This window comes from Mus caroli, chromosome 2 (assembly GCF_900094665.2).
Source record: "Mus caroli chromosome 2, CAROLI_EIJ_v1.1, whole genome shotgun sequence".
In the NCBI taxonomy this organism is placed as follows: domain Eukaryota; kingdom Metazoa; phylum Chordata; class Mammalia; order Rodentia; family Muridae; genus Mus; species Mus caroli.
In genome coordinates, this window is record NC_034571.1 from 83115993 (window position 1) to 83129810 (window position 13818).

General features: G+C 35.8%; 1 protein-coding gene across 1 annotated transcript; it reads right to left on the minus strand.

The window, feature by feature from the left end:
* Nucleotides 1-975: 975 nt before the first annotated feature.
* LOC110289592 (olfactory receptor 4C15-like) lies at nucleotides 976-1914 on the minus strand. Its single transcript, XM_021155872.1, has one exon. The coding sequence runs from the start codon at nucleotides 1912-1914 to the stop codon at nucleotides 976-978; it is 939 nt and encodes a 312-aa protein (XP_021011531.1).
* Nucleotides 1915-13818: the final 11904 nt, after the last annotated feature.

A 13818-nucleotide genomic window follows, 5' to 3' on the forward strand; every position in this document is an offset into this window, starting at 1 on the left:
CTGTCTGTTGTCTCATTCCTCTGTCTCTGTCTCTCTCTCTCATTGTGTGTGTGTGTGTGTGTGTTGTGGAAAATATTAAATAAAAGACCAGCAGACTTCCTTGTTATCACAGATCCCATTGGATACATCTGGTTGACTTCAACTTGGTTGTCTTTCTGGGCTAGAGATCCCGAGTACCTTAGAAGACCACTGTCACCAGCCCCACACAATGACCTTCCACCCCGCGGTCAGCTGCCAAAAAACCCATCAACCCAGTAGAAACAAAACTCTTGAAACTTATAATTAACCAATTCGATTTGTGTATCAATAAATTCTTATTTTACAAGATGCCAACACAATTATTTCAGAACCAATTGATAATAAGAAAAGCTTTATCTCCATTACTTTAACCTTATGATATCATAACTACCTGTGGCTGTCTAAAGCTGTTTCACTTCTGCCTCCACCTTGGCCTTCCCTGTAGTTCTGAGAATTCTCTGCGACTCTGAGCTCCACCTCTCTCTCGGTCCAATCACAGGCCTCTTGCTGCCCTAAGGTAATTAGGCATGGAAAATCCTGCAACGTGTGTGTGTGTGTGTGTGTGTGTGTGTGTGTGTGTGTGTTTGTGTGTGTGTGTGTGTGTGCACGTGTGTGCGTGCGCAAGAGCAAGCACATGCAATGAATGCACTATCAGTGCCCTTTAGTTTTCATGCACACCAAGAAAGGGGAATTGGATATCTTCATCTGTTTCACATTGTCTTAGTTTCTAGAGAGAAGGTCTGTGGATGGACCCAGAACTTGCTAGATCTCTGATAGATTAGATGGCCAATGTTCAACTGCATCTCACCTGTCTCAGAAATACAAGCACTAGGTTAAAAGCACACTGCCATACTTGACTAGAGACATAGGCAAAGGGGATGCAGAGAAATTTCTTATATTTACACAGTGCTGAATGTGTTTCTTCCGCAGAACTATCTTACTAGCCTAAGGCATTAGTTATTTTAATATGTCAGGAGCCACTAATAAACTTCTCCACATTTTCCTGATGGCATTCTTCATTTCCTTATTCCTGAAAGTGTAAACCACAGGATTGAGTAACGGTGTCAAGACATCATCAAATACAAATACATATTTCTCCAAAGAGAATGGAGATGTAGGTCGTGCATATATTAATATGCATGGAACAAAGAACAAAACCACAACAGTAATGTGGGACCCACAGGTAGAGAGAGCTTTACGTCTCCCTTCAGAACTGTGGGTTCTCAGAGAGAACAAGATGACAACGTAGGAAACAAGCAAAAAGGAAAAGATAATGATGCAGATAGACCCACTGTTAGCAAACACTAAAATTACAAATATGTGTGTGTCAGTGCAAGCAAGCTTCAGCAATGGGAACAAGTCACATATGAAATGATCAATAAAATTGGGTCCACAAAAAGGCAACTGCAAAGTGAAGATAATTTGTATGATGGAATGCAAAAATCCCCCGGCAAAGGCTACCCCTACTAGGATGCCACAGAGCCTCCTGTTCATTATTGAAGAATAATGCAAGGGCTTACAAATGGCCACATACCGGTCATAAGCCATAGCTGCTAGAATGATCACCTCCACAGCACTGAAGAAGTGGACAGAAAACACTTGCGTCATACAACATTCAAAGGAGATGGTCTTTCTCATATAGAATAAATCTATAATCATCTTGGGTGTGACAATAGAGGAGACACATGCATCCAATAAGGACAAGAATGCCAAGAAGAAGTACATTGGGGAACCCAGCAACACAGGACTCCAAACAATGGTCACAAAAATTGTCATGTTGCCTCCAATTGTTGGAAGATAGATCAACAAAAATATAACAAATAGGAGCTTCTCAACTTTTGGGTTTTGTGAAAGTCCCAGGAGTATGAACTCGGTGACAATGGTCTGGTTTTGCATGATTCATTAGAAGAGAATAGAAGAAGTAAAAATTGTTATTATAAATCTGCAATGAAGAAAATGTGTTGCTTCATATAATGTGTAATACCATCTTCAACAAAAAGGTCCTTTATTTGGCAGAATTATCTTCACTGATTTATTACCCTTGAAACAGAATATTAAAATATTTTAAAGTGCAGATTTACATATCAGGTCAAAGAAACACAAATTATTTAATACTTTACAACATCTCAAATATCGTAGTAGAACCTTTCTGTATGTGCTACAAAATAAGAATAATTTATCTTTGAAGGCTCAAGTTTCATAATTCTCAAGGGAATTTTTGAAAAGCAACATTGAAAGGCATTTTAAATCATACAACTGTTATACAAAATGTCATAATTTATTAACTGTGTCTCTCATCAACATTTAATGAGGCAATGCCAGAGAATATGCAAAAACTAAATGGAGCAGAGAATCTTATCTACCAAAGGAAGAAGAAACAAAAGCACCCCAGGGTGCACAGAAAAATGAGACTGTTTTTAACTGCTTTTCAAACTATGAAGTTAACTAGAACTTAAAATCAACTAATCTAAACTTCATGAAAAGAAATGTGATGTGGAAAAAAGTTTGCTATTACGCATGTTACAACGATTAAAGAGTTAAAACTTTATTTATATTTCATTGCATTAAAAAAATTATGTTGTAGGTCTGGGGAGATGTCTCTGCAAATAAGAGTACTGACTGTTCTTCCTGAGGTCATGAGTTCAAATCCCAGCAACCACATGCTGGCTCACAACCATCTGTAATGAGATCTGATGCCCTTTCCTGGTGTGTTTGAAGACAGCTACAATGTACTCAGATATAATAAATGAATAAATCTTTAAAAGAAAAAAGAAAAAAATTATGCTGTCATGACACCTAAGTGAAAGTAAAGATACTAAAGTTAGTAACTGCTCAGGATAGAACCCTAGTGAATAATATGTGGCATTGTTAAAATTTTTAATGAAAAAATATGAATAAAAGTGGAAAGTGTAAACAACAAAATATGTTTAACACATATTTTGTTCTGTTTTGTGTTGTTCTGTTTTGTTCTGTGTTTTTCAGTAAGAACTTCACTTGGTCTTTTGTAGTCTTATTCTCTCTCTTTAAAACTTAGAGTACCTTTTTCCTTTGCTCATGTGTGAACAAGGCATATTGACAATGGCAACAGAGTAAAAATGGACCAATCAGCAAGATAGGAAAATTACTAAAAACTATATAGCTTACGTGAAAAAGTAATTCACTTTTCTCATTTAAGGAATTCAATTTTAACACCACCATGAATAACAAATTGAATATAATTTAGACTCTTGAGACTTAGTTATTTGTCAATTTTGAAAACTTGTGTGGTAGTGTAGAAGTGCTTGAAGAGAATACTTCAAGCTCTTGGCGCTATTCCAGAAGACCTAGATCACTTCTCTGTATACACATGGTGGCTTACATGCAAGGAGAACCATTATCCCCTTCTGAACTGTGTGTAATAAGCAGGGACCAGTACATATGCATGCACACAAACATTTAAAATAAAAATAATTAAATTATTTAAAATAAATAAAATGTAACCTTGTCTTGTAAATACCATTCTGAGAAAAATGGCTACTGATTTATATGAATTTAATATAAAATATATTTATTTTGTACACAAGGTTTATGAGAACTCAAGCAGAATAGGCAAAGGACTGCACAAAATACAAAGTTATGGGTCACAGTATACTTGCTTGCAAAACTTGCAATGAAACTCCAGAGGGAAAGAAGATAGGAGGACTTGAAGGAAGAAAAAGAGAAGAAATGGTATAAATATATTTTAAAAAAAAAATTCAAAGATATAGCTAAACCAAGAAAAGAAATACAAAATACAAGAGGAGGGTATAAAAACCTTACTTTAAATTCCTTAGACTTGTGCTGAAATCCAGACACTCCCATTTTACTGTGTCATGAATTATGTTACATAAATTTCTTGAAATTCTATACACCACAGCTTTATTATCTGTAAATTCTCCTAATAGGAAAGAGTATCAAAAGGGCTTACAGGGAAGTACAGTTGCTTCAGGTAACCTTCTTGCAGGGAACACCAACTAGAGTAGGAGATTGTAAGGAAAATAAGCTTTATGTTCTACCAAAATTTAGTAATTCTTACTTTTTGTCATGTCCTATTTAAGATAATCACTAGTAACAAAAAATTGTTCTATCATATTTTGAATCCATAAGTTTTTAAAATTTGTCTTAAAATATCCACCAGAGTATATATACAGGGTCATATATTACTATTAAAAGTTATAGGTTATAAATCATTTAGAAAATAATTGCTCTATAACAGCACTATTCTGAATTGAAGCCTTTAACACTAAGAGAGTATTGATTGGAAACTAAGCTCCATATAAATAAAAACTCTTGTTTAGATTAGGCAAGTATATCTCTGTTCTGTTCATAATTTTGACAACCACATGGGATATAAAGCTGTGTAGTAGAATCTTATGAATCCATATGAGGGGTATAATAAATTTTCCTGTTCAATCTTGTTGTGTTAATACAAATTTAGATAAAAACAGGACGTGCTGAGGATAAGAGAATATGATCATTACCATATGGGGCAATTATATTTACCTCCACCACAATATCAGTGCTCAGAGAACATTATGGAAGAGAATGGGAGAAATATAATAGCTGGGGTATGGGAAGGAACACACTAAAATACCTTCTGGATTGGATGCAGCTATTAATTTCTTGATCTCAAAGTAGCTGCAATTCTCTGCAAAAGATTAAGAATATCATAAATCCTAGCATGAATAGGGAAGATAATTTCCTCACCTAATGCTGGAGGTATTCACATTTAATGTTTACTAGGGGTAGGCAACCCTAGGATTTATTCAATGGTTGGTTCCCCATGTTCCAGTGTGTAAGGCTGAGAATCTAATATCTGAGAAATATTAATGGTATAGTGAGTTATCAAAAAATATGAGAATCATGTTGTGAGAATGTGTTTCATTTCACTTTGGAGGGTTACAAGAGGGGAATGAAGGTAGATAGTATCTTGTTTAGTTGTAGAGATGAATCAATATTTTAAATATACAGAAAAACTGAAAGTATACTAAAATTAGGCCAAATATAATGGTAAGTAGAAAGAAAATTGAATTACTCAATTCTCAAGTAGGCAAAAACAAACAACAAAAAAACCCCAGCAAAACAAGAAAACAAAACAAAACAGTTTCAGTGTAATATAAACTTGTCACAGACAAAATAACAAACTGCCAGTTTTGAGTTTTGGCTCAATGAAAGATAAATTGATAGTTCTTTGCCTTGGTGGAAAATTGAGATAGTCTAGTGTAGACACAGCTGCGCTCAAACTCACCTTTTAGATTGGGGTAGCCTTAAATTTCTTATATTCTCTCCTCCATCTTCAAATTCTATTATTAAAACATTGTGGCATTACACACAGACAAATCCACAATTTTATATATAGATATCCTGTAAACTATAAATTACAAAGAACATATGAGTATTGATTTCAGCATTATTTTAAACAACACCAACACATAGTGATATAAAAAGTGAATTATTCAAAGAACAAGTGTATTTTCACAATTATATCATTTATACTAGAATTGGTTCACTCCAATAATCTTTTAGAAAACATATCAGGAAGTATCTCTAGACAACAATTCTGTTTATACTTCTTGTACCATTAAACTCAGTCTTTAATTAAATGAAATGAGGATACAGTGTCAGACTGGACACAGAAATTCCTAAAACTCTTGTAACAGGGATGATTGGTAAATAACAAAATTACAACTCACCATCACATCACACTACTTATAAAGTACAATTAAAATGAAGATCTCAACTGTGAATCATTTTCAGTGTAAGTTTAGGCATTACTATGGTGACCTACCAGAAGAGGTAGGACCACCATTTTGCCTAAGGAGGGGTGAATCAGCCCAGCTTGGAAATGGAGCAGGCAGAAACTCCAATGCTGATCATAGTGAGTTAAGTCAGAAATTCAAAGAAATTACATGCTTGTTTAATGATATTGTTACTATATTTTTTGAAGTAGATGTGAATTGTGAAATTATATACATTTTGTAATACTTTCATTAAATATGATGTCCTGATTACAAGATAAATTAAAGTACCTTTGTATAACTAAAAACATCACTGAAAATGTACATTTATGAGTCTTATCATATAGGAGACTGTTGAAATATCTAGAGATGTCCAGTTCTCATTCTTGGTGAAGAATAGTCTCTTCAGTTGCGACCTAAAGGCGATATCTGTAGCCAATTATTTCTTACGATCTAGCAGATGCATGAGTGAAGGTTGAGAATGTCCCCAATGTTCCTCTCTTACAATCTTCATCACATTATAAGGATAAAGAAAAAAATAACAGAGCCAGAATCTCTCCTTAATTGCTAGTGGAACTTAATGTGATTTTCCTGAGAAAAGATCTACCTCTGAACCTCTGGGACTTCTCTTGAACTCCCACATGGTTTGAACAATTTCTTGCCCTTGAGTTGCTGAGATACAATACTTTATACTATTTCAATAATTAGAGTGTTCACAATTGTATTACATCCAAAATATGCTTTAAAAAATACTTTGGGAGGCTCTATTGATGATCCTTTTATAATATCATGTCAAGGAACTGACAGTTAATAAATGGATGGGATACTGTGTCACTTTGTAGAATTTAAGTGAAATTGCTGATTACTAATGTAACAGATGAGTTTTGTCATAAAGAGTCTATCAACTACTCTTTAAGAATAATATGAAGTTTTCTGGAATAACATTACTGATGAGAGTATGCAGTTATACCAGTGTCTTTATTTCTGTTTTTTTTTTAATTAGATATTTCATTTATTTACATTTCAAATGTTATGTATGCCCTTTCCAGGTTTCCCCTCTGCAAACTGCCATCCCATCCCCCCTCACCTTGCTTCTATGAGGGTGCTCACCTACGTACCCACCCACACCCACCTCACTGCCCTGACATTCTGCTACATTGGGGTCATCCAGCTTTCACAGAACTAAAAGCCTCTCTTCCCACTGATGGCAGCTAAGGCCATCCTCTGCTACATATGCAGCTGGAGTGATGGAACCCTCCACATGTACTTTTTGGTTGGTGGTTTAGTCCCTGGGAGATCTGTGGAGTCTGGTTGATTGATAGTGTTGTTTTTCCTATGGGGTTGCAAAACCTCTCAACTTTTTCAGTCCTTTCCCAGACTCCTGCATTGGATTCCCCATGCTCAGTCCAATGGTTGGCTATGAGCATCACATATATATTTGTCAGGCTCTGGCCCAGTCTCTCCAGAGACAGCTGTACCAGGCTCCTGACAGCAAGCACTTCTTAGTATCAGCAATAGTGTCTGGGTTTTGTAACTTTATGGGATGGATCCGAGATGGGGCAGTCTCTGGATGACCTTTCCTTGAGTCTCTGGTCCACACTTTTCCCTGTGTTTCCTTTAGAAAGGAGCAATTCTCTGTTAAAAATTTGTAAATGAGTGGGTGACCCCATCCCTCAACTGGAAGCCTTGCTTAACCTCAGGATATGGTCTCTACATGTTCTCCCACCCTTTTGTTGGGCATTTCAGGTAATCTCATTCCCTTTGAGTCCTGAGAACTTCTTACTCCCATGGTATCTGAGACTTGCTGGTGGCTAACCCCAGTTCACATTGCTCATTGCTACACACCTCTCTGATAAATTTCCTGACCCTGTGTCTACCACCTCTGTTACCTCCCATACATGATCCTTCCCTGCTTTTTACCTCTCTCCAACCTCTATTTCTCTTAAGTTCCTCCCACTCTCTACCTCCTGTGAGTATTTTGTTTCTCCTTCTAAGAAGGACTAAAGCATCCACACATTGGTCTTCCTTCTTTTTTAACTTCATATAGTCTGTGAGTTGTATCATGGGTATTCGAAGCTTTTTGCCTAATATACATTTATCAGTGATTACATACCATGTGTGTGCTTTTGTGACTAGGTTACTTCACTCAGGATGATATTTTCTAGATCCATCCATTTGCCTGCAAATTTCATGAATTCATTGTTTTTTAATTGCTGAGAAGTAGTCCATTGTGTAAATGTACCACATTTTCTGTATCTATTCGTTTGAAGAATATCTGGGCTCTTTCAAGCTTCTGGATATCACAAATAAGGCTGCTATAAACATAGTGGAGCATATGTCCTTAATACATGTTGGAGCATCTTCTGGGTATATGCCCAGGAGTGGTATTGCTTGGTCCTCAGGTAGTATTATGGCCAATTTTCTAAGGAACTGCCAGAATGAATTCCAGAGTGGTTGTAGCAGCTTACAATCCCACCAACAATGGAGGAGTGTTCCTCTTTCTCCACATCCTTGCCAGCAACTGCTGTAACCTGAGTTTTTTATCTTAGCCATTCTGACTGGTGTGAGATGGAATCTCAGGGTCATTTTGATTTGCATTCCCCAGATGACTAAGGATGTTGAGCATTTCTTTAAGTACTTCTCAGTTATTCTATATTTCTCAGTTGCAGATTCTTTGTTTAGATCTACAACTCATTTTTAATAGGGTTATTTGGTTCCCTTGACTCTAACTTCTTGTCAAAATAAACTTGGAGAAGTTGTAGCTTATTGGGCTTCCACGTCCATGTTATTGTCTATCATTGAAGGATGTTGGGACAAGTATTTAAGGTGAAATATGAAGTCAGGAAGTGAAGTAGACACTGTGGAGGAACATTGTTATAGAAATGTACACTTGGATTTCTCAATTTGCTTTCTTATTAATCTCAATACCACCTGCTCACAAATTGTACTAATTTGATGATTGACCCTTCTATACCAACTATCAACCAAGAGGAACTCACCACAGGCTGGCCTACAGCCTATTATGATGGGTGTACTTTCTAAATTAATGTTTTCTCTGTTCATATGACTTTATCTGTTGTCCAGCTGACAAAAACAAAGAAATACACAAAATTAATCAAATAAGACCTAATGTTGTCAATTAAATTTTTTTGAAAATATATTTCACTTCTTTAGTAAGATTTATTCTGACACATACTTTTAGGCTATTTTGATAATATACAGTCCATAATATCTTTATATGTAAGTTTGTTGTTTATGTACAATAAATTTTCTGATGTTTTTGTGTGTCTGTGTTGTGTCCTGCTACTTTGATGAGATTTTCTATTAAGGGAAGAAAAATTCTGGTTAATTTTTGTTTTTGTTTTGTTGTTGTGTATGTGTCAAATAATAACATCTGAAAATAAGAATGGAATGACTGGTGATATTTATTAACTGAAAATATCAAACAGGTTCAAAGGAGGCTTAATCAAATCAATTCCCATAAGTGTTATAAAAGAGTGTTTATATACTATGATAACATATTCATGCAACTTTGGTAATCTTCTGGATCATATGGAGTAGATAAACTTAAGGTTTAACTGTAAAATTCTATTAAAGTTTTTAATAAAAATATGATTCATTTACACAATGGAATACTACTCAGCTATTGAGAACAAGGATATCCTGAGTTTTTCAGGCAAATGGATAGAGCTGGAAAATATCATCCTGAGTGAGGTAACTCAGACACAAAAAGACATGCATGGTATGTACTTCCTAATAAGTGGATATAGCCAAAAAATATGTCTAGAATACCCAAGATACAGTCCACAGAACTCAAAGACGTCAACAAGTTGAAGGGCCCAATGAAGATGCCTCAACCCACTTGGAAGGGAAGAAGAAAGCAATCAGAAAGCAGGTGGGAGGGAAGAACCTGGGAGAGAAAGTGGAAGGAGGGGGTTTGAGGAAGAGGGGAACATGATCTGGTATTGGGTGGGAGGAAAGGACTGAAATCCCTGGGGGCCAGTAGAAAGAATGGCAACCTCAGGAAGTAGGAGAATGGCAGAACCCTCTCAAATGTACCAGAGACCTGGAAGGTGAGAGTCTCTCATGACTCCAAGGGAGGGACCTTAGATGAAATGCCTTACAGTGGGGAGAGGAAACTTGTAGAGCCTATTTCGAACAGAAAGACAGTGTGTCAAGTGAGGGATAGGGTTGCCACCCCACAGTCAAAACTCTGACTCATAATTGTTCCTTTCTAAAAGAACTTCAGGGATTGAAATGATGAGGAAAAGAATGTCCGGGGACAGGGTCAAAGAGGAATCTAGCACAAGAGTAGGCTTCAAGACCTGACACTTATTATAGAGGCTATGGAGCACTCACAAAAAAGGACCTATCATGACTGCCCTCTCAAAGGCCCAGCAAGCAGCTGAAAGGGTCTGATGCAGATATTTGCACTCAACCGATGGACAGAAGTTGCTGAGTACCGTGAGTGAATTAGGAAAAAGCTGAAAGAAGCTGAGGAGAAAGGCGATCCTGTAGGAGAACCAGCAGTCTCAATTAATCTGGACCCCCAAGATCTCTCAGACCACAAACCACCAACCAGTCAGAACATACTAGCTGACATGAGGCCCCCAACACATATACAGCCGAGGACTGCTGGGTCTGGGTTCAGTCAGAGAAGATGCACCTAACACTCAAGAGACTGGAGGTTACAGGTAGTTTAGAGGTCTGGTGAGCTGGGGGTTGGAGATGGACATCCTCCTGGAGATAAGGGTTCAGGCAGTGGGTATGGGATGTGGAACAAATAGTTGGAGGGTGGACTGGGATGGGAATAAAATCTGGAGTATAAATAAATAATAAGTAAATAAATAAGTAAATGAGTAAATAAAAGATTAAGTTTTAAAAAAGACTCTTATCTCTTTCCAACACCACATTTTCTCTGCTTTTGAGTGTACACAGAGCAATTTCCTTTGTCTCAGGAACCAGACACAGAGGAGACTGACCTAGATTTGGAACTGAAATATGCACAACACATGAGAAAGAACTAAGAACAGACAGATGGAATACACACAACAGACAGCAGACATACCAGTCACCACAAACTACAGACAGGCAGAAAAACATGGAGAGACATAAATAATTAAATTATGGGCTCACATTTTATCAAACTAATGCAAGAAAGAGTTTATGTTTCTGATTTGTAATGTGACATCTACAGATTTTACTATTTCCTCTGTGATTTCTGTATTATTTTTTCCCAATGGAAAGTCTCATGTGTCTTCTGTAGTTCCATGTATATTGTTTCTGACAATTAACATCAATTAGAAACAAACACTAGTAATGTTCAGCATTTTTTATCATAAAATTCAGTTGCTGGCTAGTATTGTTGATTCTGAGTAGACGGTGATTAACAGAAAGTTAATTTCCCATAAATTCCTCATGATAATGAACAGAAACATAACCATGATATAAATATTCTCCATTGATAAGTATAAATAAGTAATTATTATTTGTACATACAAAGTTATGAATATTACAATCATAATAAATTGAAATTAATTGACATTTTGGAAACTACTTTTAAATCTGCTTATTCTGGCTTCTATTTTTTTCCTGTAAAGAGTTGGGGACATGTGCTCACTATGTCATTATCTGTGCCCTGTTTTTTTTTTTGTTGTTGTTGTTCCTGAAAAGGAAGACTACATGGATATTTCTGTATGTAATCAAGTCTCAGAGCTCATTGGAATAGGATACTCACACTGTCCAAGAGAAATTCCAGATGGTCTAGCATATTTTATCTGTCATGAGATTGATGAAGTACTCATGTTTTCTAGCAGACAAGAATGGAATCACCTTAAAATGAAGCCAGATGATGCAGAAACACCTAAATGTCACTTCAGGGTTTCTCCCTCTGCATTTATAGGTTATAAGGGCTCAATGTGTCATGTAGAAACCTTTTTTCTCTTGGAAAAACTTTAGTAATTTTCTTATAAAAATATACACTTATTTTGTCATCCAATTTTTTGAATAAAACATAGAGCTAATACAAAGAATTCAAAGAATTAGAGCATTTCAAATATACAATGAAGTAAATAAGGTAAAATTGAACTCCCTTTAATTTTATATAACAATGATGAGTAGCCAAGCCAGAGTGAAAATATGAACCCAGAAATATAGTCAACATCCCGCTATTAAGGTGCTCTATATCAAATTTTGTAATATCATCATAAAAACACTGCTTTATTTTCTCAATAAAATACTAGGTTCTTTATTCTTTAGAATTAGAGGTATATTTTTGTGTGCTTAGATTGTCATGTGTGTCTGTATATGTGTGTGTGTGGGTGTGTGTGCATGTGTTTGTGTGTGTGTGTTTATTTCTGTTTTACATGTTGATACACATGATGCTTGTATCTGGGAAAATGCATACAAAACCAAAAGAGGGACTGATTGGAAGCATTTGTAGCATTCTCTCTTATTTTATTAAAGCATCACTCCATTAAAATTTAAACTCTGTTTTTCAAATATATAAATGATTAAGTAAAACAATGGAATCTTCAAATCTCTTATTCACTAGAGCAAAGTGGGCTTTCATACTTATATTCTGACATAAGTTATGAAAAATGAAACTCATCTACACATTTTGACCTAGCAAGTATCTTTATCCATTGATGAATTTCCCAAATGGTATAAAAGCAATACTAATATCTAACAAAAATCATTATTAGCCTCTTCCACATTTTTCTGTTGGCATTTATCATTCCCTTATTCCTGAAAGTGTAAACCATAGGATTTAGCAATGGTGTCAGGACAATGACAAATATAAGGGTGTCTTTCTATTAGGAGAATGCAGATGCATCCCGTGCATATATTAATATGCATGGAACAAGGAACAAAACTACAATAGTAACTTGGGCTCAACAGGTGGAAAGAGCTTTCCGTCGTCCTTCAGAACTGTGCGCTCTCAGAGAGAACAAAATGACACCATAAGAAACAAGCAACAAGGAGAAGATAATGATGCAGATAGCACCACTGTTTGCAAACACCAAAAGAACAAATATATGAGTGTCCGTGTTTATAAAAACATTAACTTTGGTCATAAAATATCTACTATAAATAATCCGAGCATCAGTGTTTATAGAAGTTTCTCAAGAATAAATAATTGGGATGAGAAAGAGGCATGATTTTCTTAATGCAGTAGGCTGTACACAATACCCACATGTTAAATCATTTTATCACAAATTAAAAATTTGTCATAGAGGGGCATAGTATCTTACTTTACCTCACCAAACGTCTCTTCTGTGAAAAAATCTGAAATTGTTGTCTCTTTCATTCAGTGCTGTTCAAGATTCTCTGCTTGTTTCCAGCTTATACTTCCACATCTAAGGAGAAACTGAGAGAAGCTCTCGCAGTAAGGGTGAAGGATGTTACCTCTGCTTCCTGTTTGCTGTATTCATTATGGCTGCCGAACAAAACATAACAAAGGATCCAAAATTGCATCCTCATTACACCTGGAATTTAAAGAGGATTCCCTGAGACAACATTAATGTGTGAGACTAATTCTTAGCTCTCAGAGGACTTGAAAAAATTTTGGCCACATGAGATCCAAGACCAATTTTGTGTAATGTTTCATTTATTCCACAATTTACACTGCTTTCATGGCCATCTTGTATTTTTTTAATTTATAAGAGGTTTTATTTGATAATAAATTCATATACCATCATTTTCAGAAAGAGGAAACTATTTTACAGTGGATAAAGTAGTGTCTCCTTGCAGAACTTAGTTAAAATGCTGTCTGCCAAAGGTATCTATCAATACATATGTAAGGAAATATGCAAAGACTATACACTAATGCAATGTTTTATTTATCAACATGTGATACATATAATAAGAGGTTTTCATTATGGTTGTGCTCCAGGTCAACAACTCTCAAGGATATATCTCATAGTTGGGCAACACAAAATGGACTTGAACTTGGGTTTTGGAAAGCAAAGGTTGGTGGGTAGGAAAATAGAGGTGAATATTGGAGGTATTCAGGTAGCCAAGGTGATTTAATGCATTTAATGCT